The 25,074-nt window shown below is 41.1% G+C and overlaps 1 protein-coding gene across 2 annotated transcripts in view; it reads left to right on the top strand.

Moving 5' to 3' along the window:
* Lars1 (leucyl-tRNA synthetase 1) overlaps positions 1 to 25,074 on the top strand; it is a 58,659-nt gene that overhangs the window by 6,408 nt on the left and 27,177 nt on the right. For both annotated transcript variants that reach the window (XM_059245887.1, XM_059245888.1), the window contains exons 3-20: positions 238 to 325; positions 875 to 955; positions 5,903 to 6,040; positions 9,000 to 9,161; positions 10,062 to 10,174; positions 11,253 to 11,316; positions 11,495 to 11,562; positions 11,800 to 12,025; positions 14,109 to 14,196; positions 14,277 to 14,353; positions 15,742 to 15,795; positions 16,563 to 16,703; positions 19,947 to 20,024; positions 22,642 to 22,727; positions 22,813 to 22,878; positions 22,969 to 23,051; positions 23,855 to 23,993; positions 24,425 to 24,637. In XM_059245887.1, the coding sequence (XP_059101870.1) occupies positions 238 to 325; positions 875 to 955; positions 5,903 to 6,040; positions 9,000 to 9,161; positions 10,062 to 10,174; positions 11,253 to 11,316; positions 11,495 to 11,562; positions 11,800 to 12,025; positions 14,109 to 14,196; positions 14,277 to 14,353; positions 15,742 to 15,795; positions 16,563 to 16,703; positions 19,947 to 20,024; positions 22,642 to 22,727; positions 22,813 to 22,878; positions 22,969 to 23,051; positions 23,855 to 23,993; positions 24,425 to 24,637 (1,965 nt within the window). The remainder of the gene's footprint in view (positions 1 to 237; positions 326 to 874; positions 956 to 5,902; positions 6,041 to 8,999; positions 9,162 to 10,061; positions 10,175 to 11,252; positions 11,317 to 11,494; positions 11,563 to 11,799; positions 12,026 to 14,108; positions 14,197 to 14,276; positions 14,354 to 15,741; positions 15,796 to 16,562; positions 16,704 to 19,946; positions 20,025 to 22,641; positions 22,728 to 22,812; positions 22,879 to 22,968; positions 23,052 to 23,854; positions 23,994 to 24,424; positions 24,638 to 25,074) is intronic.

Here is a 25,074-nt window from a genome sequence, read left to right as displayed (position 1 = left end):
TCAGAAGAAGACATTTGAGCCCCCAGAACAGTTGCAGATTGATTGTGAGCTGTCATGTGGGTCCTCTTATTCTAGCAGCAAGTGCTCTTAACACTGAGTCATCTCTCCAGCTCCTTAAAAAACTAGACTTTGAACAGTACTTGCATGACCAGGCATCCTTTCTGTCCTATCATTTATTGTGAAAGAAATTTAACATCTTCTTTTCCGCACTTTCTTTTTCACATGATTATTTTGCAGCAAGGACAAATACTTTGTCACCTTCCCATATCCATACATGAATGGACGCCTTCATTTGGGACACACGTTTTCCTTATCCAAGTGTGAGGTAATGCTCTTGTGTTTACTAAGGTGGGATAGGGAGGGTCTATAGTAAATACCAGTTTGTATAAAATTGCATGTGTAAAATTCATTTCCTGTTAAGGGAATTCAAATTCTTTCTTTTAAAGGATAATTTTTATAGTTTAATTTTTTTTTTTTTTTTGGTTTTTCGAGACAGGGTTTCTCTGTGTAGCTTTGCGCCTTTCCTGGGACTCACTTGGTAGTCCAGGCTGGCCTCAAACTCACAGAGATCCGCCTGGCTCTGCCTCCCGAGTGCGGGGATTAAAGGCGTGCGCCACCAACGCCTGGCTATAGTTTAATTTTTATACTTTTGTTTCCATGCCATGTGCATATTTGTTCAGGGTTCTGGACATGTGTATGTTCAAAATTTCTGGGTTGGTGAAAACCAACAAGAAAAGACAGTGGAGAAGAATTTTGCAGTGATAAAGTGTCTGTTCCAAAGCTAGGAAGAGGGAAATTAGTGCCGTCAAAAGTTAGCGTTTTGTGTACATCTGCAATTTATATTTATGATTTAAATTTGATTCTCTCCCTGTAGTTTGCAGTTGGATACCAGAGATTAAAAGGAAAAAGTTGTCTGTTTCCCTTTGGGTTACACTGTACCGGTATGCCTATTAAGGTAAGATTGCTTAGAGGATTGGCTTCCACTCTTTTCTTTTTCTTAATTTTTTAAAAATTTATTTATGTATTTTTTTAAGGTATGAGTACTCTATCTGCATGTATGTCTGCATGCTAGAAAAAGGCATCAGATCCCATTATTATAGATGGTTGTGAGCTACCATGTGGTTGCTGGGAATTGAACTCAGGACCTCTGGAAGAGCAGCCAGTGCTTTTAAACCTCTGAGCCATCTCTCCAGCCCTTGGTTTGTACTCTTAAGCTTAGAGTAAACAATTATACCTTGTTGTTGTTTCTTGGCTTGGGGCAGCTCCCAAATAAATCACACACAGAGGCTTATTCTTACTTATGAATGCCTGGTCTTAGCTTGGCTTAGTTTCTAGCCAGCTTTTCTTAACTTATCCTGTCTGCCTTTTGCCTCTGGGCTTTTCCCATTCTCTTACTTCTGTAAATCTTACTCTTACTCTGTGGCTTGCTGTGTAGATGAGAGGCTGGCTGGCCCCTGGAGTCCTCCTCCTTCTCTGGCTACTAGATCCTTTCTCTCAGTTTTCTCCTATAAATACTCTCTGCCTGCCGGCCCTGCCTATCCTTTCTCCTGCTTTGCCATTGGCCATTCAGTTCTTTATTAGACCATCAGGTGTTTTGGACAGGCACAGTAACACAGCTTCATAGAGTTAAAGAAATGCAACATAGGCAAAGGTAACACACTTTAAAATAATATTACCCAACAATACCTGATTTATGATCTTGGAATTGGATTTAACTTATACCATATTATGTTAAAGTGTTCTATGAAATGAGTTAAATTTGTTATAGTGAAAATTAATTTAATTTTTTTTTTCTTTTTGGTTTTTCGAGACAAGGTTTCTCTGTGTAGTTTTGGTACCTGTCCTGGATCTCACTCTGTAGACCAGGCTGGCCTCGAACTCACAGAGATCCGCCTGGTTCTGCCTCCTGAATGCTGGGATTAAAGGAGTGCGCCACTGCTGCCTGGCTAATTTAAAAATGTTTGAAGGGTTGGAGAGATAGCTTAATGGGTAAAGCACTTGCCAAGTGTCTTAGGATTTCCATTGCTGTGAGGAACACCATGACCATGGCAACTCTTACAAAGGAAAACATTTAATTGGGGCTGTCTTACAGTTCAGGGGTTTAGTCCATCATCATCATGGTGGGAAGCATGGTGGCACGTAGGCAGACATGGTGCTAGAGAGGTAACTAAGAGTTCTACATCTGGATCTGTAGGCAGCAGAAAGAAACTGTGCCACACTGGCCAGACTTGAGCTTGTAAGACCTTAAAACCTGCTTCCACAGTGACACATTTCCTCCAACATGGGCGTACCTACTCCAACAAGGTCATACCTCCTAATAGTGCCATTCCCTATGAGCCTTTGCGGGCCATTTTTATTCATACCATCACACCAAGTAAGCCTGATGATCTGAATTCAGAGCCCCCGAATCCACCTGAAAGCCAGACATAGCAGTGCATGCAAATGTGTAATCTTAGTGTGCCCCTACCAGGATTTGGGAAGCAGAAGGGTTGCCGGAAGCTCAGGGTCAGCTAGCCTGGCAGGCATATGGAGCAGTGAACAAGAGACCTCTCTCCAGCTGGAAGGCCGGGACTGACATCTGAGGCTGTCCTCTGACTTCCACATGTATGCACATACATGGGCACATGCAAATTTATTGGAAGAAGGGCTTAAGTAAAAGTATACATTAGCCAGGTGTGGCAGGGCAATAGTCTCAGTTCTTCGGAGGCTGAGGCAGGAGGATTGAGGGTTTGAGGCTAATCTGAACTACACTATGAGACTGTTTCAGGGAAAAGAAAAAACACAAAGCACACATTGATGCACAAGTGATTTCTATGTCATTTTTAATGTGTTTTGAATAATTTATATATTCATATCTGTTGGAATTGGGTAATTATTTCTAACAAGTAAAATGTACAGCAATGTATATCTATTTGTACACACAGAATGACATACAGTAATGCATGTCATATTTTGATCATTTTTACAAGTTCATTTGCTGATGCATGGTATGCACAACTTTAATCTCAGTACTTGGGTGGTAGATGCAGGTGGATATCTATGAGTTTGAGGCTAGCCCGATCTATATAGTGAGTTCCAGGCAAACCAAGTCTACATAGTGAGACCACATCTCAAAAAAGCAATACAATCCCAGCACTTAGGAGGCAGAGGCCAGCAGATCTCTGAGTTTGCAGCTAGCCTGGTCTACTGGTCTACATAGAGAGTTCTAGGCAAGCCAGATCTACATAGTGAGACCCTCCCTCAAAAACAAAACAAAATAAAAGCTTATTTTAGAAGTAATTCTCAATGAAAAATAGATCAGAAAACAAGAATTGAAATTTTTTTTTCCTTAGGCTGGCCTGAACTCACAGAGCTCCACCTGCCTTTGCCTCCTGAGTGCTGAGGTTAAAGGTATTTGCCACCATCGCTCTGCTGAAAAGATTTTTTTTTTAAGAGTTAAGTTCTCCAGCATCTACCTTTAGTTTGAACACAATTTATGACATTTTTATTAACCTCCTTCCTTCAGTATCGATCTTCAATTCTAAGAGGTTTTTTTTTTTTTTGGTTTTTTTTTTTTTTTTTGGTTTTTCGAGACAGGGTTTCTCTGTGTAGCTTTGCGCCTTTCCTGGAACTCACTTGGTAGTCCAGGCTGGCCTCGAACTCACAGAGATCCGCCTGGCTCTGCCTCCCGAGTGCTGGGATTAAAGGCGTGCGCCACCACCGCCCGGCTGGTTTTTTTTTTAAAAATATTTATTTGTTATGGATAATAGCCAGAAGAGGGCATCAGATCTCATTGTAGGTGGTTGAGAGCCACCATGTGGTTGCTGGGAATTGAACTCAGGACCTCTGGAAGGGCAGTCAGTGCTCTTAACCTCTGAACCATCTCTCCAGCCCCGAAAAGATTTTAAAAGTAATAGAATTAGGATTTTTGTTGTTGTTGTTGTTAAGACAAAGTCTCACGTAGCCTAGGCTGTCCTTGAACTTGCTCTGTAGCCAAGGATGACCTGCCTCCACCCCATAAGTCCTGAAAATATAGGCTGTGCTATCATGCCTGGTGTGTATGGTGTGGGGCTAGAATCAGGACTTTATGTGGGTGAGGTGAGCACTGTGATGCCTAAGCTGCACCCCAGCCCAGGAACTTGTCTTTTGCAGCCTGTTGTTTTGGCAGCTGTCAGACTTGCAGAAGAGGTGAAAGGGTGGTACTGGGAATGTTTAGTATGTTCTACTTGCAGTCTGTTGCCTTTGCTTTAGCTCTGTCAGCTCACACCTAGGCACCCATGCCTTTCTGTAGTTATTCTGTGTACTTTTTGAAAGTGAGTTGCAGATGTTATGCTATCTACCTGAAGATTTTAGTGCACACCCCTCTCTCTATAGTGCATCTCCTTTATAGTGTGTATCTCCTTTGTAGTAAGTCTCTTTCTCTTGTAGTCTTCATCTCTTTTGTGGCATGCATCTTTCTTTCCTCTGTAGCATGCATCTGTCTTGTAGCGTGCATCTCTGGAGAGCAGGGGCATTCTGTGTACCACTGTAGTCACATTTTCTCCTCTTGATTGAGTGTTGATGCGATATTATCACCTGTATCTTCTCTGTAGTTCCTTGGTCGTCTCAAGATGTCTTTCTTGGTTGCATTTTTACATTTTCTTCTAGGGGTTGTGCTTCACATGTAGTTCCCTTTAGACCTTTTAGTTGTTTGTCATGATGTTAATTAATGTTTGGATTTAGATACTTTGAAAAGAATACTATATTGATGAGGCATAAACTTCCCATTGTGTCACATCAGAAAGCATACGATGGCAGCCTGTTCCATTTTAGTAACATTAAGTTAATACATGACAGAGTTCCTCATTCTAAGGTGTCTTCTTTAGTAATTAAAAAGTAGCCTGTGGGGACTATATTAAGAACCTCTGAATGGCTTATAATTCAGTAGCCTAGTGGTTTTAACATCTTATCATAATCCTGGCTTATTTTAATTACTGTATTTGTGGTTGCAAAATTATGACTTTTTTGTGTTGTGTATGTGGTGTTGGAAATTGAACTCATGGTCTTATACAAGGTAGCCAAGTGCTGTAACTCTGGGTCACATCTTCAAACCAAATGGTGGGATTTTCTCCCCTTTCAGTACTGGACTTTGAGGCAGGGCTTTGCTTTATTATGTAAATAGTCCCTCAAACCTGAATTATATCCATATTTTTATTTAATTTTTACTTTGAGATAGTCTTGTTATATTGCCCAGGATGATCATGAACTTGTAATCCCCCTGCCTCAACCCCCCAGAACAGCTGTATGTGTCAGTAGTACCTTTATTTGTATCTTACTTATTAACTAAAACTCTTCGATGTTTTAACTCATGGTATAGCTGGGAAGAGCTGTGGTGGAAAGCCCAGTTCGGTAGCTTATAGTCTTGGATAAATCACTTAATGTCAGTGTCTCTCTGTGTAGCTTTGCGCCTTTCCTGAATCTCACTCTGTAGCCCAGGCTGGCCTCGAACTCACAAAGATCCACCTGCCTCTGCCTCCCGAGTGCTGGGATTAAAGCCCGGCTGTTTTCTAATTTAGTATTTGTCCTGTCTGCTTAGCAGAAGTGCTGATTACTAACAGGGTAAGAATTTACCTTCCACTACAAAGATAATCTTCAAAATGAGAAACCTTTAGTATTGTTACCCAAAATGACATACTGTGTTTTATGAATCTTTTCATTTCTGCTGTTTAGTGTATCAGGATGCTACATTGAGTACTGTAGATATTGAGTAAAATACAAACTATATCATAGGATTTTGAGGTGTGTGATTTGCATCTTTTGGGTTTTCTATTGTGACACGTATAGAATATGTATGTAGAGACGTTGCAGTCAATTTTAGTTGGCCTTGGAAACAGCTTTATTTCCTTGAGTTCTGAACTTGGCTCTCTCTCCTGTTGTGCTGTAGGCGTGTGCTGACAAGCTGAAAAGAGAAATAGAGCTGTATGGCTGCCCTCCTGAGTTTCCAGAGGAAGAAGAGGAAGAGGAAGAAAGCAGTGTTAAGACTGGAGATATAATAATGAAGGATAAAGCCAAAGGAAAAAAGGTCTGGTGGTTATTTATGTTTCAGTTTCTTGGCTAAAGTTTTCTCCTCTCTGGTTTATTTGTACCTACCCAACACTGGCAGGTGCCTGGCACATGAAAGGTACTTGGCAATTTTAAGAAACTATCAAATCAAGGCTGCTTAGATGGGTCAGTGGGTAAAGAGCTTTCTGGGTAAGCACAACATCTCTAAATCCCAGCCCTCCATTAATGAGATGGGAGGTAGAGACAGAAAAATCCCTAGAAGCTTGTTGGCTAGCTAGTCTGGAGCCACAGTGTCGAACAACAGAGACTCTGTCTCAAACAAGCTGGAAGTCAAGAAATGCTACCAGAGGTTGTCCTGACCTCCACATGTGCAGCATAGTTACTGATGAGCGTGCACACATAAACATACATCATATATACACCCACAAAGATGAAAAATACATCAGATCAGCTGGAGAGATGGATCAGCAGTTAACAGCACTGTTAACCCATGTCCATTCCCAGTACCTACATCGAGGTTCATTACTGACTAACTCCAGACCCAGGGTATCTGCTGCCCTCTTCTTGCCCCTTTGAGTACCTGCATGCATATGGTACACAGACATATATACAGGCAAAATACCCATATACATAAAAATAAAAAAAAATACATCAAATCAAAATATTGTCTGGCTTTCTTGTTATTTTTTCACTTTTGATATATTCTAAATTTAAAGGAGTTTCAAGATAGTACAGCATTCCAGCATAGCCTTTGCCTACCTCCCCTAATGTTACTCTTCTGTAACTGTGATACAGTTCTCCTACCTCAGCAGCTAACATTAGTTCAGTGCTGTGTACTAAATTATAGAGTTCATCTGAAGTTTTTTAAAAGAAGACTTCACTTTTTAAAAGATTCTATGTTTAGTTATGTGTGTATGTGTGTGTCTTTGTATGGGTTTGTCATGTGCAGGTAATTACAGAGTCTAAAAGGTGTTGGATCCCCTGGAACTGGAGTTACAGGCAGTTGTGAGCAGCCTGATATGGTTGCTGGGAACCTAATATGTGTCCTCTGCAACAGCAGTGTGCTCTCCTAATTGCTGAGCTTTCTCTCTAGTCTCCTTATTTGAATTAGAAATTGTATGTAGGAGGGGGATAGGGGCAAGCTTACCAGTGGGCGCATGCTTATGGAGGTGTGTGGGGGCAAGCTTACTAGTGGGTGCATGCTTATGGAGGTCAGAGGACAGCTCTGGAATAAGTTCTTCCTGCCATCCTGTAGGATCTAGGATAGGACCCATAGTAAGTCCTCTTGCTGTCCTTGTATTTGAAGTTTTACCTCTCTGTAGTTTGAAGTTTTCCTTGTCTCTCCCGGCACCAAGGTCCCACAGCCACTTATAAAATTCCTGTGCCCCGCCTGGTCCTGCAACTTCTCAGACCCAAGTAAACACACAGAGGCTTATCTCAATTACACATTGCATGGCCATGGCCTATGGCTCAAGCTTCTTGCTAGCTAGCTCTTTTTTTTTTATTATTTTTTTATTTTTCTTTTTTTTTAGCTGAGGACCGAACCCAGGGCCTTGTGCTTGCTAGGCAAGCGCTTTACTGCTGAGCTAAATCCCCAACGCTAGCTAGCTCTTATATCTTAAATTAACCCATTTCTATTAATCTTACCGGTCTGCTGGCATGTTGTTCCTTCGGTGGCTGATGTCTCTCTCCCTCTGCCTTCTTCTTCCTCTCTCTCTCTTCAATTTCCCGCCTAGCTATAACCTGACTTGCTATAGGCCAAATGGCTTTCTTTATCAACCAAATCAGAGCAACACATATTCACAGTGTACAGAAAGATATCCCCCATCTTTCTCCTAATGGCTTTTCTCTGTTTTAAGATCCAGTTGGGGAGTGGGGGGTGCAGGGGCTGGAGAGGTGGCTCAGCAGTTAAGAGTACTTGTTGCTCTTACAGAGGATCCAGGTATGATTCCCAACACCCACACATGTGGTAGTTCACAGCCGTCTACAACTCAGAGTTTGAGGGGATCTAATGCCTTCTTCTGACTTCCGAGGACACCAGGCCTACACATGTTATGTATAAATACATGCAGGCAAAATATACATAAAGTAAAAGTGAATAAATTTAAAAGAAAAAGACTCAATCTAGAATCCACACTACACTGTTGTCTTCTATGATTTTTGACGTGGAGTGTTATTCAGATATAGAATTTATTGACTGTCAAAAAAGTCATGTCTATTTTTGTGTTGCAGTGATAATACCACGGATTGGGTGATTTATACTGACTGGAAATTTTTTGGCCCACTGTTCTTGAGGCTGGGAAGGCTTATGTTGAGAGTTCAGTACCTGATGAGGCATTTCGTGCTAGTTATCTGTCAAGGAAGGGCAAAGAAATAGTAGTAGGACAGGAAAGAGAGAGACAGACAGGGAGAGAGGAAGTAACATGTTCAGGAGGTCCTGGGTTTGTCTTCTGTGATGCAGCAGTACTCCAGTCTTGAGGGCAGAACCTCATTAAGATTCTACCTCTTAACGCTATTACATGGGGAATTAAGATTCCTATGGTTACAGTGGGGGCCAAAATTTAAACCATTCAATAGACTGTCCTTCAGTTTTTATTTTGACCTAAGAAGGGCATGTGTGCTATTAGAAGAAAGGAAAGAGTTTTAATGCTAAGACCGTCATGATGATGCTCCTTAGTGGTCCTTCATTTTATTGTCCCTAGTGTCTGTTTCCTGGGGGACATCCTGACAAAACAATATCCCTGCCTTCTGTGGCCTTGCAGTGTATCAGCAGTGTTGCTGTGAGGCAGAGCACAGATCCCTTGTGAGAGAGCCTGTCTACATAGTGAGTTTCAGGCCAGTTAGGACTACATTGTGAGACCCTGTTTCCAAAAGAAACAGAATTACCGAGTGGGATTACTGAATTAGTTACTGTGGTCCTGGGATTCTGAACAGTTTTTGGCTGTGCTTTAATGGAGTTTGTGTTTAATTGTTTTCAGAGTAAAGCTGCTGCCAAAACAGGATCTTCCAAGTACCAGTGGGACATTATGAAATCCCTTGGGCTTTCTGATGAGGACATAGTGAAGTTCTCAGAAGCGGAACATTGGCTTGATTATTTCCCACCACTGGCTGTTCAGGATCTGAAGAAAATAGGTTTGAAGGTATGCCATCGCCGTCAGTGTTAACGACAAGTGATAGCCATTTATTTTTATATCCTTTAAAAATATAGGGGCCGGGTGGTGGTGGCGCACACCTTTAATCCCAGCACTCAGGAGGCAGAGCCATGCGGATCTCTGTGAGTTCGAGGCCAGCCTGGTCTCCAAAGCGAGTTCCAGGAAAGGCGTAAAGCTACACAGAGAAACCCTGTCTTGAAAAACAAAAAAAACAAAAAAACAAAAATAAAATAAAAATATAGGGAACAACTTTTAAATTTACAGCAGTATATTCTGGCTGAATGTCACCAAAAATTTGGATGTTACTCGACTGGCAACAAGTGGGACTCAATGTGAGGAAGAAAACTTCAATATTTGTCTTATCAGAATACATTTATTAACAGTTGGTAAGAAAGGGGTTTTATTTAAAGAATATGAAGACACCAAAGTGTCTTTAACTCGAGTATGTTGACTGTATTACTTAAGTATTTCTTTTAAATTTCTTGTAAATCTTATATGTTAGCTAATATGTAAGTGTGTATTTTTTTTGTTTTTTTGTTTTAACAGTTTTTCTGGGTAGCCCTGGCTGTCCTGGAACTCGCTCTGTAGACTAGTCTGGACTCAAATTCAGAGACCCACCTGCCTCTGCCTCCTGAGTGCTGGGATTAAAGGCGTGTACCATTACTGCTCAGCAAGTGTGTCTATTTTAAAACCTATTAATTAAACAAATTTAAACCTATTAATTAAACAAATTATTTTAATGATTTATATGTATCTAAAGTGTGGAACTAGAGATTTTTTCTTTAATAGTTGATCTAATTTTAAGTTGGAATAAATAGTAGAAAGGTAAATAGTTGACTCATTGGAATCCTTATCTATAAAAATTATCTTTTCCTTTTCTTTCTATAGGTAGACTGGCGGCGTTCATTCATCACCACGGATGTGAATCCTTACTATGATTCTTTTGTCAGGTGGCAGTTTTTAACATTAAGAGAAAGAAACAAAATAAAATTTGGGAAGCGGTGAGTTTGTTTTTGTTCAGTATAGTAAACTAAAAATTGTGATTCTTGCATTGCAGTTCAGTACCTGTATCCTGTCTTTTCTTATTCTCTCTTATCTGTCCATCCACCCATTCATCTGCCTGTCTCTTTTTCCTTTTTTCATCACTCTCATCTCGTTCTGTTGTAGCTCTTGTTTTCCTTTAATCTTGCCTGTGTCTATTTTCATTTTTGTGTTGAACTCTGGGCTTGCACCTGCTTGACAAATGTGTTGTCACGGAGCTGCATTCCCAGTTCCTTGCTGCTCAGCGTCTTGACTTCTCTGAGCTGTTTTGTGTTTTTGGCAACTAGAACCAGAGAGAATGGGATGATTCTGTTCAATATTCCTAGCAAACCACTAACAAAATTATTTGTGTTTTAGCTTATACTTCTATAAGTTGCTAAGTTTCTTTCTTGATTATGTAGATCAAGTAAAAACAACTTACACTTCATATGTGAATTTATCTTTTTTTTTTTTTTTTTTTTTTTTTTTGAGACAGGGTTTCTCTGTGTAGCTTTGCACCTTTCCTGGAACTCACTTGGTAGCCCAGGCTGGCCTCGAACTCACAGAGATCCACCTGGCTCTGCCTCCCGTGTGCTGGGATTAAAGGCGTGCGCCACCACCGCCTGTTTTTTTTTTTTTTTTTTTTGAGACACGGTTTCTTGTGTAGCCCTGGCTGTCCTAGAATTTGCTCTGTAGATCAGGCTGGTCTTGAACTCACAGAGCTCTCCCTGCCTGTGCATCCTGAGTGCTGGGATGAAGGCATGCTCCACCACTGCCTGGCTCTGTGAATTTATCTTATACTCTTAGGTTTCATTACTGCAAAGCTAAGGCTAATCCATAGTTTTCAGTAGTGCTCTCTTTCATGGAGGTGGAGATATTAATAACTACATTTTCAGAACTACTCATCAAAGCATGAGTAATTTAGACACTGGCTTGGTTGAGGATGTTTGTCACAACTCACACTTGTAATATATTAGTGATACTTGCTGATACATTATGATGTAACTTGAATAATATAACAATATTTGCTGCTTATCGCCCTTTTTTTTTCCCCTCTAGGTACACCATCTATTCTCCAAAAGATGGACAACCTTGCATGGATCATGACAGACAAACTGGAGAGGTGAGTATTTGGAACACTGAGTAGTCACTGTAATACTCTTTATTATGACCAATGGCACTCTCTTCATTGGAAGGAAGAATTATTCCTATGTGCAAGAATCCATGTCAGAAATTTGAAGCAGATTCCTGCATAGGTTAGCAGAGTGAATCCATGTTTTTCCCCTTGTTTATTTGTCTAGGGTGTTGGACCTCAGGAATATACCCTAGTTAAACTGAAGGTGCTTGAACCATACCCATCAAAATTAAGGTAGGTTTACTAAAAATTACTGTTTCATTATCCTTTTTTCCTTTTTCTCTTTCCTTTTTTTTTTCTTCTTTTCTTGGAGACAGGGTTTTGCTTTGCAGCCTAGTGCTCTTGCACTTGCCTTCTGGGTACTGAGATTGAAGTTGCCACTATGCCTGGCTTGATTTATCATTTCTGAACAATCAGGTAATTATGAGGGAAGCCACATTTTTAATATAAACATGTGCTTTTTCTTCTTAGTGGCCTGAAAGGGAAAAATCTCTTCCTAGTAGCTGCTACCCTTAGACCTGAGACTATGTTTGGACAGACAAACTGTTGGGTTCGGCCTGATATGAAGTACATTGGGTTTGAGACAGCAAATAGTGATATATTCATCTGCACCCAGAGAGCGGCCAGGAATATGTCGTACCAAGGCTTCACCAAGCACAATGGAGTGGTACCTGTTGTGAAGGAATTAATGGGGGAGGTAAGTTGGGGAGCACACTCTGGATTTTCATTGTAAAATTAGAGGAAAGTATTAGCAGTAGAGCTTGGAAAAGCATCAAAAAACTTTGCAATTAGAGTGCACACGGGATAATGTATGCAGGGCATCTGTGTTTTGCAAGGCACAGAACTGTCAGGGTTCTCCTGAAGGCTCTGCCATGCCGAATCCGCACCCCTTCAAAGGGGCCTCTGCCCTGACATATCTATGATAATTGCTGGGTTTTTTTTTTTTTTAGATTTATTTATTACGTATAGAGTGTTATGCCTGCTTGCCAAAAGAGGGCATTAGATCTCATTACAGGTGGTTGTGAGCCACCATGTGGTTGCTGGGAAATGAACTCAGCATCTCTGGAAGAACAGCTAGTTCTTTTAACCACCGAGCCATCTCTCCAGCCCAGTAATTGCTATTCTTGAACTTGACCTAATGGAATCATTCTGTATGTCGTCCTGTGTGTCCAGCCAATCCCAAGCAATCTGGTTGCCTGTTTTCATTTACTATGGGGTAGTCACTGCATTATCCCTACAATAGTGTTTTTAAGTTTTGATTCAACTCAGCAAGTACTTGATTGAAAAAATACACAGTTCTTCCTTGGGTTAATAGCTCTTTGAGAATCGTGTTTTTGAAAACATTGCCTTTGTTCCTGAGATTGGAATAAGAGCTGCTTTTCTACCAGTTAGTAAATAATATCTTTGGTTTCTTGATAAATAAGCTGTAAAAGAAAAATATGATAGACTACTGTCTGCCTTTCAGTTGAATTTTTATTTATTATTTATGTTGTAATTTTTTTTTTTTGAGATTGGGTCTTACGTAGCCCAGGCTAGCCTTAAGGTTGTTACATAGCCAAGGATGACCTTAAACTTCTGATCTTCCTGCTTCTGCCTTCTGAGTGTTGGGTTACAGGCATGTGTCATGACACATATGATGTTGGGGACTGAACCCAGGGCTTCGTACATGCTGGGCAAGCACTGTACCAAGTGAGTTACAGCTCTAGCCATTTTGTTTTTCTAAGATGTCTTACTCTGTAGCCTATCCTGGCCTTGAACTTGTGGCAGTTCTGCTTTTCAGCCTTCTAAGTCTGGGATTATAGCCACTATGCTCACCTAATGTCTTGTGAACTTTTATAAGATTCGAAAGTCAAAAGACACAGAAAAATAAAAATGATAGCTCTTTAGGGCAGGGATGTAATTAGTAGAGAGCTTGCTGGTGTTGTGAGGCCCTGATGTTAGTCCCCAGTACCACAGGGGAAGCAGACATCCATGTTGATACATTTTCCTTTCCAGAAGTAGTTAAATGTGTCTGTGTCCTGTGTGTTCTTCCAAAAATATTTTCATGGTTTAACAACACATAAGTTGTAGGCAAATGCATATGGATATTGTGCTGTATCTTGCTTTCTGTTTTACCTTACTGTGTCTTGGCAGTAACTACCAAAATAGCTTCCTTTTTTTGGTTATAACTGCACAAGCTTTTACTGTTTGGCTCTATAATAATTAATAGAAATCTGAATGATCTGAATGGTTTGTCTTTTATTCTAGAAGCAGGTTTTTTTTTTTTTTTTTTTTTTTTTTTGAGACAGGGTTTCTCTCTGTAGCTTTGGTACCTGTCCTGGATCTCACTCTGTAGACCAGGCTGATCTTGAACTCACAGAGATCCGCCTGGCTCTCTGCCTCCCGAGTGCTGGGATTAAAGGTGTGTGCCATCACCACCCAGCTACTTTTTATATACTTTATTTTGTGTACTTGGTGGAGAAATTGTGCACATTTATGGTGAGCAACATGATGTTTTGAAATACGTATTCATGGTAGAATGGCTAAGTAAAGCTAATTAACAAGCAGTACCTCAGATTTCCCATTTCTGATGTGAGACCGTTTCAAATCATTGTGATTTTCCACTGTGTAACACCATGTCATTAACTGCAGCAACTGCCTTGTGCAGATATCGCTCTCAGGAGTTTATTCCTGTATAGTTTTCAATAGTAGCCTCTTGACCTTAAAATTTAAATATTTATTTTAACTTTTTGTCACTGCAGCTACATGTGTTTCTTCACCTTTTTGCTCCTGTTTTACAGGAGATCCTTGGGGCTTCACTTTCTGCACCCCTGACATGCTATAAGGTGGTCTACGTTCTTCCTATGCTCACCATTAAGGAGGATAAAGGTACAGACTTTGCTATTAGAATGCTTTGCTAACCACATTCTGGTTGTATTAGTTAATTATTTTATTCTTTCTTCTATAAGGTACTGGTGTGGTCACGAGCGTTCCTTCCGATTCCCCGGATGATCTTGCAGCGCTCAGAGACTTGAAGAAAAAGCAAGCAAGTATCTGTTTCATGTCCTTGTTTTATTCTTTCTTATTTATTTATTTATTTTTTTCCCAAGACAGGGTCTCTCTGTGTAGCCCTGGCTGTCTTGGAACTCACTTTGTAGACCAGGTTGGCCTTGAACTCACAGAGATCCACCTGCCTCTGCTGGGATTTAAAGCCATGTGCTACCACTACTAGCCCATATCCTTGTTTTAAATTCAGCATAATGTTAGTAGATACTGTTGAGCAGCTGTGAGACAAAGCTGAGGGCATACATGTTTGTCTCTGAACTATTTATTCTCTCTAACCTGGTTTTCAGTATTTGTATGTTTCTGTGGTTGGAATTTTAAATACAATTCTATGACACATTTGAGAAGATTGTGTGTGTGTTAAGTATGTGCACCGCCACACAGGATGGAGCAGCACATTTGGTGTCCTGCTTTACCACTCTCCTCCTCACTCTTGTGACAGTCTCTCATGGGACTTAGAGCTAGGTTGGTAGCCACAAGTCCCAGGGATCCTCCTGTCTCTACTTGGTGCAGTGCTGGGGTTTTAGTATGCCTGGCTTCTCACATAGGTGCTGGGGATTTGAACTCCGGTCCTCAGGCTGTGTAGACAGTCCTCTCACCCACTGAATCATTCTCCCAGCCCCAGGAAAACTTTTTTTTTTTTTTTTTTTTTTCGTTTTTCGAGACAGGGTTTCTCTGTGTAGCTTTGTGCCTCTCCTGGAACTCACTTGGTAGCCCAGGCTGGCCTCGAACTCACAGAGATCCGCCTGGCTCTGCCTCCCGAGCACTGGGATTAAAGGCGTGCGCCACCACCGCCCGACCAGGAAGACTTTTTATATTCGTATTTCATTACAGGTGAGAATGTTACCCTTAACTGGGGTGACATCTAGATGTCTGTGTGTATTGTTGCATTTGACTGCAGTTCCTACAGACATTTTCAACCTGTGGCCTGTGTGTTCCATGTGTCACAGGATAGCTATGGATGAGGCTCAATGAAAAATCATAAACTTCTTTAAAACACAAGGTTTTGTTTGTAAGTTGGTTGCATAGTTCTTAATTGGGAACTGTATAGATGACAAATTTTGTTAAAACGGCAAAATATTGGACATACCTGAAGGACACTCACATTAAAGTAAACTGTTGAGTTTTAAAAGATCACAGATCCCTTATTGAAATATTTGATAATGTTAAAAATGTTCTGTATGAAGAGAACAAATAATGGAATAAAAGTTTGAAGCCAGGGGAGAGGGAGGCTGAGGCAGGAAGGGTAAGGCCAGCATAGGCTACTGTAGTAAAGCCTTGCCTCAGGAAAAAAAAAAATTAGTTTGCTTTCTCACTGATTGTATCAGTAACAAAATTGAGCATTAATGTTAGCTTATGAATTTTCCATAGGCATTCCGAGCAAAATATGGAATTAGAGATGACATGGTCCTGCCGTTTGAGCCGGTGAGTATGTGAATGTTCACAGGCTTCACACATCTTTATCAGAGGCGAAAAGACACTTACATGTTTTTCTTATAACAAAAATAAATAATTGGTAGAGCTTAAAAATAAGAGAGGGAATAATTTTCTTACTTTCATTTGATAATTTACTGTTGTAAATAACAGCAAAAGAAAAATTAACAATATGCATTTTCTTTCCACCTGGCACCTGCAGTCTGGGAACAGCCTTTAATCCTCTTTGGTTTTAGACTAACTTGTCAACATCGTACCATACTTAACTCAGGAATATTTATTTTGTAGCCTTACAGTGCTGCTTAATGTTCCTTGTTTTCACGTAGTACCTGCAGAAGAAAAGTCAGAACAGTACTAGCAAATGACTCTCATGAAGAGTGTAGGAGAGTGAGTGTGGGCATGCTCAGTGCCCTGGGTGTGCTCCTTAGCACTGGGGGAAAAGACTCCAAAAGTTTGACATAAACTTGAAACCATCCATAACAATAGTTGACATTGCTTTGCTTCTTGCAGCCTTAGTTATTCAGTGACCTGTGTGTCGGGGGTGAGAGCCGGGGTGGCATGTGGTGTTCCTGTGGTAAGGGAGTGCACACATTCCCATCTTCAGGTTGGTGGTCTGTGAGCACTGAGTGTATGTCCCTGCCTGGTGGTAGTAAGAGCCAAGGTGGCTTTACCGGGCAAAGGGACCATGTCCGTCCACATGGCTGATTTGTGTCTGCCTTTCAGTGTGAATCCATTTCTGGTGTTACTGTTCTCTGCAGGTGCCGGTCCTTGAAATCCCAGGGATTGGAACTCTGCCTGCTGTGACCCTTTGTGATGAGCTGAAAATTCAGAGCCAGAATGACCGTGAAAAACTTGCAGAAGCAAAGGAGAAATTGTATTTAAGAGGATTTTATGATGGTGTAAGTCATAATTTTTATTGTTTTTATTTGTAGCTTTATGCTCTGGTGTTCCTGTTAATAATTTTAACTTAAAAAAATAAGAAAAAGAAAAGTTCAACGTAGTTTTTGATTTGAAAAAGAGAAATACGTTTTATTCTAAATTTCCAATTTTTATCATGTCATTTCTAGAAACATTTCTAGAATTATCTATTTTTTTTGGTGTGCTCTAGGAATCTTTTAGAATTTCTTGAGATATTTAAAATTAGTTCTTGTTATACAATACACCTTTAAAGGTTGGCTGCATCAAGAATTTCTTTTCCAGGGCTGGGGAGATGGCTTGGCAGTTAAGTGCACTTACTGCTTTTACAGAGAACAGGGGTTTGATTCCCAGCACCCACGTGGTAGCCCACAACCGACTGTAACCCCAGTGTAACCCCAGGGGATCCAAAAGGCATGCTGGTACTGCACATAAAGTAAATAAATACATCTTCAAAATTTTAGAAAAAGAATGCTTTTTTTTTTTTTTTGGTTTTTTTTTGAGACAGGGTTTCTCTGTGTAGCCTTTGTAGACCAGGCTGGCCTCGAACTCACAGAGATGATGGATGCCTGGCTCTGCCTTCCAAGTGCTGGGATTAAAGGCATGTGCCACCACCGCCCGGCAAGAATGCTTTCTCTTTTTGCTTTTCATAATAGAGTTCATTTTTTGCTTAAGCTGTTTCATTTTTTCATTTATTATGTATACAGTGTTTTGCTTGCATGTATGCCTGCAGGCCATAAGAGGGCACCAGATCTCATTTCAGATGATTGTGAGCCACCACGTGGTTGCTGGGAATTGAACTCAGGACCTCTGGAAGAACAGCCAGTGCTCTTAACTGCTGAGCCATCTCTCCAGCCTGCTTAAGCCATTTTATTCAGTCTATTAATTTACTTGTTGATGCCTACTAAGTGTCAAGTGAGAACAACAAAGCTGTTCTGAGCTTCCTCTCTCAGTTCTGCCTGTGCTAATATGCCTTAGATTTTCATGGGAAGGCTGACCTAGAGGAAGAGAAAACCCAGTCACTTAAGGTTGAAGTGAATGTTTTGTTTTTTTGTTTTTTTTTTTCCCGAGACAGGGTTTCTCTGTGTAGCTTTGCGCCTTTGCTGTATCTCGCTCTGTAGACCAGGCTGGCCTCAAACTCACAGAGATCCACCTAGCTCTGCCTCCCGAGAGCTGGGATTAAAGGCGTGCGCCACCACCGCCCGGCGAAGTGAATGGTTTTAAGGACACCATTGAGAGTGTTCTTTTAATTTTGCATTTCCCCTTTCCTAGATAAACAAAACCTAGTTTAATCTCTTTCTTTTTTTTTAAAGTGAATTGTGTATTGTCTTAGTTACTGTTCTATTGCTGTGAAGAAACACTATGACCAAGGCAACTCTTTTTTGTTTTTAATTAAGAAATTTTTTTTAATTCATTTTATATATCAATCACAGATCCCCCTCTTCCCTCCTCCTGCCCCTCCAGTCCCCGCCCCCCCCACTGAACCCATCCTCCATTCCCTCTTACAAAAAGGTAAGGCCTCCTTACCATGGGGAGTCAGCAGAACCTCATACATTTAGTAGAGGCAAGTCCAAGCTCCTCCCCCTGACATAGGTAGTGGGCTCCAAAATGCCAGTTGATGCACCAGGGATGGACCTTGATCCTAATGCCAAGACAACTCTTATAAAAGAAAGGATTTAAATGAGGCTTGCTTACAGTTTCAGAGGTTTAGTCCGTTATCATCATGGTGGGGAGCATGGCGGCATGCAGGGAGACATGGTGTTGGAGAAGTAGCTGAGACCTACATCCTGATCTGCTGGCTGAGAGACATTGGGCTTGGCTTGGGCTATTGAAACCTCAAAGCCCACCGGTGACACATTTCCTCCAACAAGGCCACACTTCCTAGTCCTTTTCAAGTTATGCTGAAGCATTCAAGTATATGAGCCTGTGGGGGTCATTCTTTGTCAAACCATGACAGTATTTTGAATGATAATAAGAGCCAATACTTCAATATATTAACTTAAAAGGAAAAATAATTTTACTTATATATTTATTTATTATATGTGTGTGTGTTATGCCTGTATGTATACATGTATGTGCACCACATATGCTCCTGGTGCCTGTGGAGACCAGATCTCTGGAAACTGGAGTTACAGATGCCTGTGAGCCACCATGTGGGTTCTGGGAACTGAACCCAGATCCTCTGTAAGAGCAACAAGTGCTCTTACCTGCTGAGCCATCTGTCCAGATCCAGTATTAACTAACTTAATTCAAAAAATCATGCTTCAAAGTGGGCAGTATCATCTCCACTAACAGGTAAGGAAATTGAAGCACAAAGAGGCTACGTGTTTTACTCAAGCCCAGCCAGGTAGCTTGTGGCAGAATGGGGATTCAGAGTTGACAGCTTTGCTCCATGATCTGGTCCTGCACAGTGATGATCATGACTCTAACTTCATAGTTATAGAGAATGAAGCATCAATATGTTAGAAACTTGAAGAGCAAAAGCGGTGTGTGTTTTTCCACCTAAAATGGGAACTACTTGTTAATGGCGCAGAGTCAGACATACAAAAAAACTTGACCTTTTTACCCAAGCCAGCTTTATAAGGCCTGTGGCCTCATCTGTGGGAACAAAGGGTGAGTTAATTCTTTGCCCACTAAGTAAGAAGTTGGAGGACATTAGGCCTATAGCAGGATATAGGCCCTGTAATGGGCAGGGTTGGAAAGAGACGCCTGAGTGGAATATACTTGGTTACCTCTAAAACCACCAGGAATGATTATAGTATAGAACAGTGTTTCTTAGCCTTCCCAAAGCTGCGACCTTTTAATATAGTTCGTGTTATGGTGAACTCCAACCATAAAATTATTTAGTTGCTACTTCATAACTGTAATTTTGCTACTGTTATGGATTGTAATGTAAATATCGGATATGTGACCCTTGTGGGGTCACAACCCACAGGTTGAGAACCACTGGTATAAATGATTCATCTCCATGTGGAAGCTTGAGCATGGAAGTGAGTGTATCTTTCTAGACATTAGCTACAGCTACAGAAAGACAATTGTACTAGACCCAGTTACACTTACAGAAATAAGTATATGAATATCAGTTGTGTCAGCTGTATTAAAAAAGTTATAAATGGGATAACTGTTACTCTAAAAGTGTTTTTGGTTTGGTCTGTTAAGTATATTTAGCTAGGGAATCTTGAAGCAAATTTTAATTGTTCTATATGTTTCCTCTCTCATCCTTGTAGGTAATGTTGGTGGATGGATTTAAAGGACAGAAGATCCAAAACGTAAAGAAGACTATTCAGAAAAACATGATTGACTCTGTATGTGGTAGCCTGTCCTCTGGGGGCTGTTTGAGAGGAGCACTTAACTAATTAATAGACCTACGAGTATTATTAGCAGTGAGTTTTATAGTGGAACCTAACACTGTATAAAAAAGATAGCATAGTTTTATGGCAGGAACTAGGCCTGTTTGCAGTTCATTTAACTCACATGTCCTGTAATAGGGATGAGGTTGTGCCCTAAGGCTGACATGTGCCACGTGTGGGTGTGTGCCTGTCATCTCAGCATTTAGGAGGTAGAAGCAGGGAGATCTCAACTTCATGGCTAGCCTGGGCTATGCAGACCGTGTCTTAAGCACACCCTCTCCCCCACAACAACAACAACAAGAAGTCAAACCCAAACAAAACCAAAGCTGATGTGCTGAGCACAACCAGAGGACTCTGGCGAGGTCTCTGACCGTGGCCTCATACAGTGGTTGCATCCTTTTTCTGTGCTGCTTTGCTTTTTACCTCTGTATTTTTTCCTTCACTTCCTTCTTCCTCCTTTGATAGAACTTTGCTTAGCTACTTTTTAAAGTTTTGATTTTGACAATCATACTGACCCACGGTATAGACAGTGGTCTCTATGTTTGCTGACTTCAAAAGCAAAGATGAGTGTGTTGATTCATGTCCGTAACCAGGAGGCAGAGGCTTGAGAAACGTGAGTGTGCCATTCGCCTAGATGCTGGCTCCAAAAAGAAACAGGCTGGGAAAGACTTGCATGGTGGTGCATACCAATGTACAGCAATGGGGAGGTGGAAACAGGCACACTCTTGGGGTTCTCTCACTAGCCTGCTTAGTGAATTCCAGGCCTGTGGCTAGAGTTTTCCTGCCTGGCCCACAGTCAGGAAAAATCTCTATCACCTGCCAGTCCCACAACCACTCAGACCCGACCAAGTAAACACAGAGACTTACATTGCTTTCAAACTGTATGGCCGTGGCAGGCTTCTTGCTAACTGTTCTTATAGCTTAAATTAATCCATTTCTATAAATCTATACCTTGCCACGTGGCTCGTGGCTTACCGGCATCTTCACATGCTGTTTCTCATCGTGGCGGCTGACAGTGTCTCTCTGACTCAGCCTTCCACTTCCCAGCTTTATTCTCCTCCTTGTCCCGCCTATACTTCCTGCCTAGCCACTGGCCAATCAGTGATTTATTTACTGACCAATCAGCAACACACTTGACATACAGACCATCCCACAGCACGGGCCAGTGAGAGACCCTGTCTCAAAAGGAAAAAGGAAAGATAGATGGCACCTAAAGAATGATATCTGAATTCTACATGCACACAAACATACACATATGTGCACACACGCACGCAATAACAACAGAAAGCAGCCATTTACTCTGTCCTTTCACATTCTTTTTAATTTCTCTTTGGAGAGGACAGCTTTCAACTGTGTTGCTTATTTTAATATTGATCTTCATCTGTCATACCTCTATGTTTCTGTCTCTGCTTATCTTTGTAGAGTCAGTCCATCTCTCCATCTTTTTATTGTCAGTTGAAATTGGAATTTTTAGATGGAGTTAAATGTTTATTTCTGATCCACTGTTTATAAACCAAAAAATATGAATATGAAATAAAAATATTTAAAAGCATAGCTTTTTAATTTAGATTGAAGAACTGCATTGTAAGTACAGAGCAGTGAGTCATTTTTTTGAATGATAATATTGAATTTTAATTTTAAAAATTATCCTAGCTTGCCAGATGGTAGTGGCGCATGCCTTTAATCTCAGCACTTGGGAGGCAGAGGCAGGTGGATCTCTCTGAGTTTGAGACCAGCCTGGTCTACAGAACTAGTTTCAGAACAGCCAGTGCTACACAAACCCTGTTTCAAAAAATCAAAAGAAAAAAAAAATTCCTATCTTAAAGAGTTTGGCTCTACAATATACTAAGAGATATTTATATCTAGTTAAAGAATAAAATAAGATTTGAGCCTACATGGTGGTGTATACCTATCTCAGTACTTGATAGGTAGAGGCAGGAGAATCAGAAGTTCAAGATCATCCTCTGAAACATAGCAGGTTTGAGGCTAGCCTGGGCTAAAAGAAAACTTGCCTCAAAAAAACAAAAGTAAGTAAATTGTGTTCAGTTTTCTATTTGAAACTGAATTTTTTATGACTCTAAATCTTATAAGATTTTTCATGTTTAATCTATATATTTTTCTCTTAAAAACAGTGGTGTTAATGTATTTAGTTTTTAAATTTTTCTTTATTTTTTTTCCCACATGGAAAGTTTTTTTATTAAAGGGGAGGGAAGAGGGAAGAGAGAGAAGGAGGGAGAGAGAGAGAAAGAGGGAAAGAGAGAAAGCGAAGGTGCGTGCAGCCTTGTGGAAAGAGAGGGAGGGAGAGAGAGAGAAAGGAAGGAGCTTTTCCTCGTATTTTTATAACAAAAATAAGAAGCGTTATAAGAAGCCCCACCTATCAAATCATAAGATTAGAAAGTGCTGAAGTGATGAGCAGCCTATAAAGTGGTCCACTTGTTGAAGTGTTTCAGAAGCAGGCATTGCACAGAAAAGCAGACCTTGTCAAGCCTGGGGAGGGGAAGGCTTCTGTCCCTGAAGAATAAGGGGTGAATTGGATGTAATATCTGTCATGTCTTTATTTACCTTCATTTAGGGGGATGCACTTATCTACATGGAACCAGAAAAACAAGTGATGTCGAGGTCTGCAGATGAATGTGTCGTGGCCCTGTGTGACCAGTGGTTAGTCCCTCTTATGACAAGAAGATTCCGTCAGTCACTGTGGTCATTTCTGACTGTAAGAAAAGTTTCATTTGTTCACTCCCAGGTACTTGGACTATGGAGATGAGAGCTGGAAGAAAGAGACATTTCAGTGTTTGAAGAACATGGAAACGTAAGATGAGAGAAAGTGAGAGGGGCGTGGGAGTGAGAAATGTGGAGGCTGATCAAAGAAAAGACACACTTTGGCCTTTGTTCTTCTTAGGTACTGCGAGGAGAGCAGGAAGAATTTTGAGGCTTCCTTAGACTGGCTGCAAGAACATGCTTGCTCAAGAACGTACGGTTTAGGTCAGCAGACTTCCCGCACTTGGGTTCGGATGGTTTTGTTAGATAGAGAATGAACTTTTCACCTTCCCTCCCCCTCTCTTCTGGTGTTGCTACCTTGGAAGTGCAGGATTTGGTTAGAGGATGAGAAAAACTAGGATGTGGCTCTCTGTAATCTACCTAATGCTAGGTGTGTCCTCTCCAACCTGCATGCCTTTGATAGTATGATCTGCTTGTTGTATGTACTTACCTTGTGTGTGTGAGTATGGTGTATGTATATGGCATAGGCACATTTGTGAGCAGAACGTGTATGCCTGGGTAGAGGCCGGTGGAGTATGTCTAGTATCTCGTTCTGTCACTTTCTGGAGCTAGACTCGCAGGCAGCAAGCCCCAGTGGTTTCCCCATAGTGCCAGGGCCAAGGGATTCAGGATTTTACGTGGTGCTGGGATCCAAATTCTGGTTTTTATGTGTGGGCAGGTAAGTTCTTACTTACAGAACCCTCTCTCTAGCCCGATGGCATTTTTATTAAAGGACTCCAGAGGTTCACCCATTTTTGATTTTCTATCTGTTTTATCTTTACAAATTATTAAAGTAGAATTATTGCTTCTTAGGGTTGGGGATGTAGCACAGTAGTAGAGTGCTGACCTACTATGTGTAGGCCCCGGGCACAATTCCAACCACCACAAACAAAACAGAATAGCAATAACCCACACTTGGAACAGCGGCAGCAGCAGAACTTCCTAGATAGTAGCATTGAAGATGGGCCTCCTCCCGGTGGGCATCTCTTCGTTTCATCCAACATTGTTCTCTCCTTTCTGTGTTGCAGGCACTCGTCTGCCTTGGGATGAGCAGTGGTTGATTGAGTCGCTGTCAGATTCCACTATTTACATGGCATTTTACACAGTAGCACACCTGTTGCAGGGCAATGACCTGCAAGGGCAGGCAGAGTCTCCACTGGGCATCAGGTTGGTACATAGTTAAGGAAAAGAACTATGCACATGGTCAGTTGCATATGTGGTGACATTTTGATTTACATATTTAGAAGTTGATTCTTTCATATTTATTTTTCTCAGTTTGGCTAGCAAGAGGCATTTGCTTTTAATCCCAGCACTCAGGAGGCCAGCTTGGTGTACATAGTGGACAGCCAGGGCTACATGATGCGATCCTGTCTTTTTTGGGGGGGAGTTAGCAGTATTTTGTTATGTTTCGCTTTTGTACTGTGCAACTGAGAAAGACGTTAAGTAGCCTCTCCTGTGCGATCATGCCTTCTCGATTCACAGGGGAGTGGTTTGTCCCTGTTTGATACTGTAACTAATTAAAATTTCAATTCATGAGTAGGTGAAAATTCTGATTCTTTCAAAATAATCGTTCATTTGTTTGCTTTATTTCAATGCAGACCCCAGCAGATGACTAAGGAAGTTTGGGATTATGTGTTCTTCAAAGATGCTCCATTTCCTAAGACTCAAATTCCAAAGGAAAAACTGGATCAGCTGAAGCAGGAGTTTGAGTTCTGGTATCCAGTGGACCTTCGAGCCTCTGGCAAAGATTTGATTCCAAATCATCTTTCGTATTACATTTACAACCATGTGGCCATGTGGCCGGAACAAAGGTGAATGCTCAAGTCTGGGTGGAGTGTGTTTTTTGATGGTCAGTAAGGTGCCTTAAGACTTCAAGTATCTTAAGGAATGACTGTGGAGGGTTTAGCTGGATTTGTCACAGTATGCCTTCAGTTGAATGTGTACTTCTTTCTGGACTGACAGCCCACAGAGTGTTTTTTATTTCAGGTTATCAAGGGATAGTGATCTATTTGGTGCAGGAATGCAGCAGTTTTAAGACAAGTTGGAGAGTTCATAACGCAGTGTATAAAGATAAAAGGCTGCTCATGCCCTTTCACCCACCTTTGTACTTACTCTACTCTGCTATAGCCTTGGCTGTCCTGGAACTCACTCTGTAGACCAGGCTGGCCTGAACTCACAGAGATCCTCCTGCCTCTGCCTCCCAAATGCTGGGATCAAAGGTGTGCGCCACCATCACCTGCCTGTTTTC

This window comes from Peromyscus eremicus, chromosome 19, assembly GCF_949786415.1.
Source record: "Peromyscus eremicus chromosome 19, PerEre_H2_v1, whole genome shotgun sequence".
Classification (NCBI taxonomy): Eukaryota; Metazoa; Chordata; class Mammalia; order Rodentia; family Cricetidae; genus Peromyscus; species Peromyscus eremicus.
The sequence above is the reverse complement of the archived record's forward strand: the minus strand, read 5'-3'. Positions and strand labels throughout refer to the sequence as shown.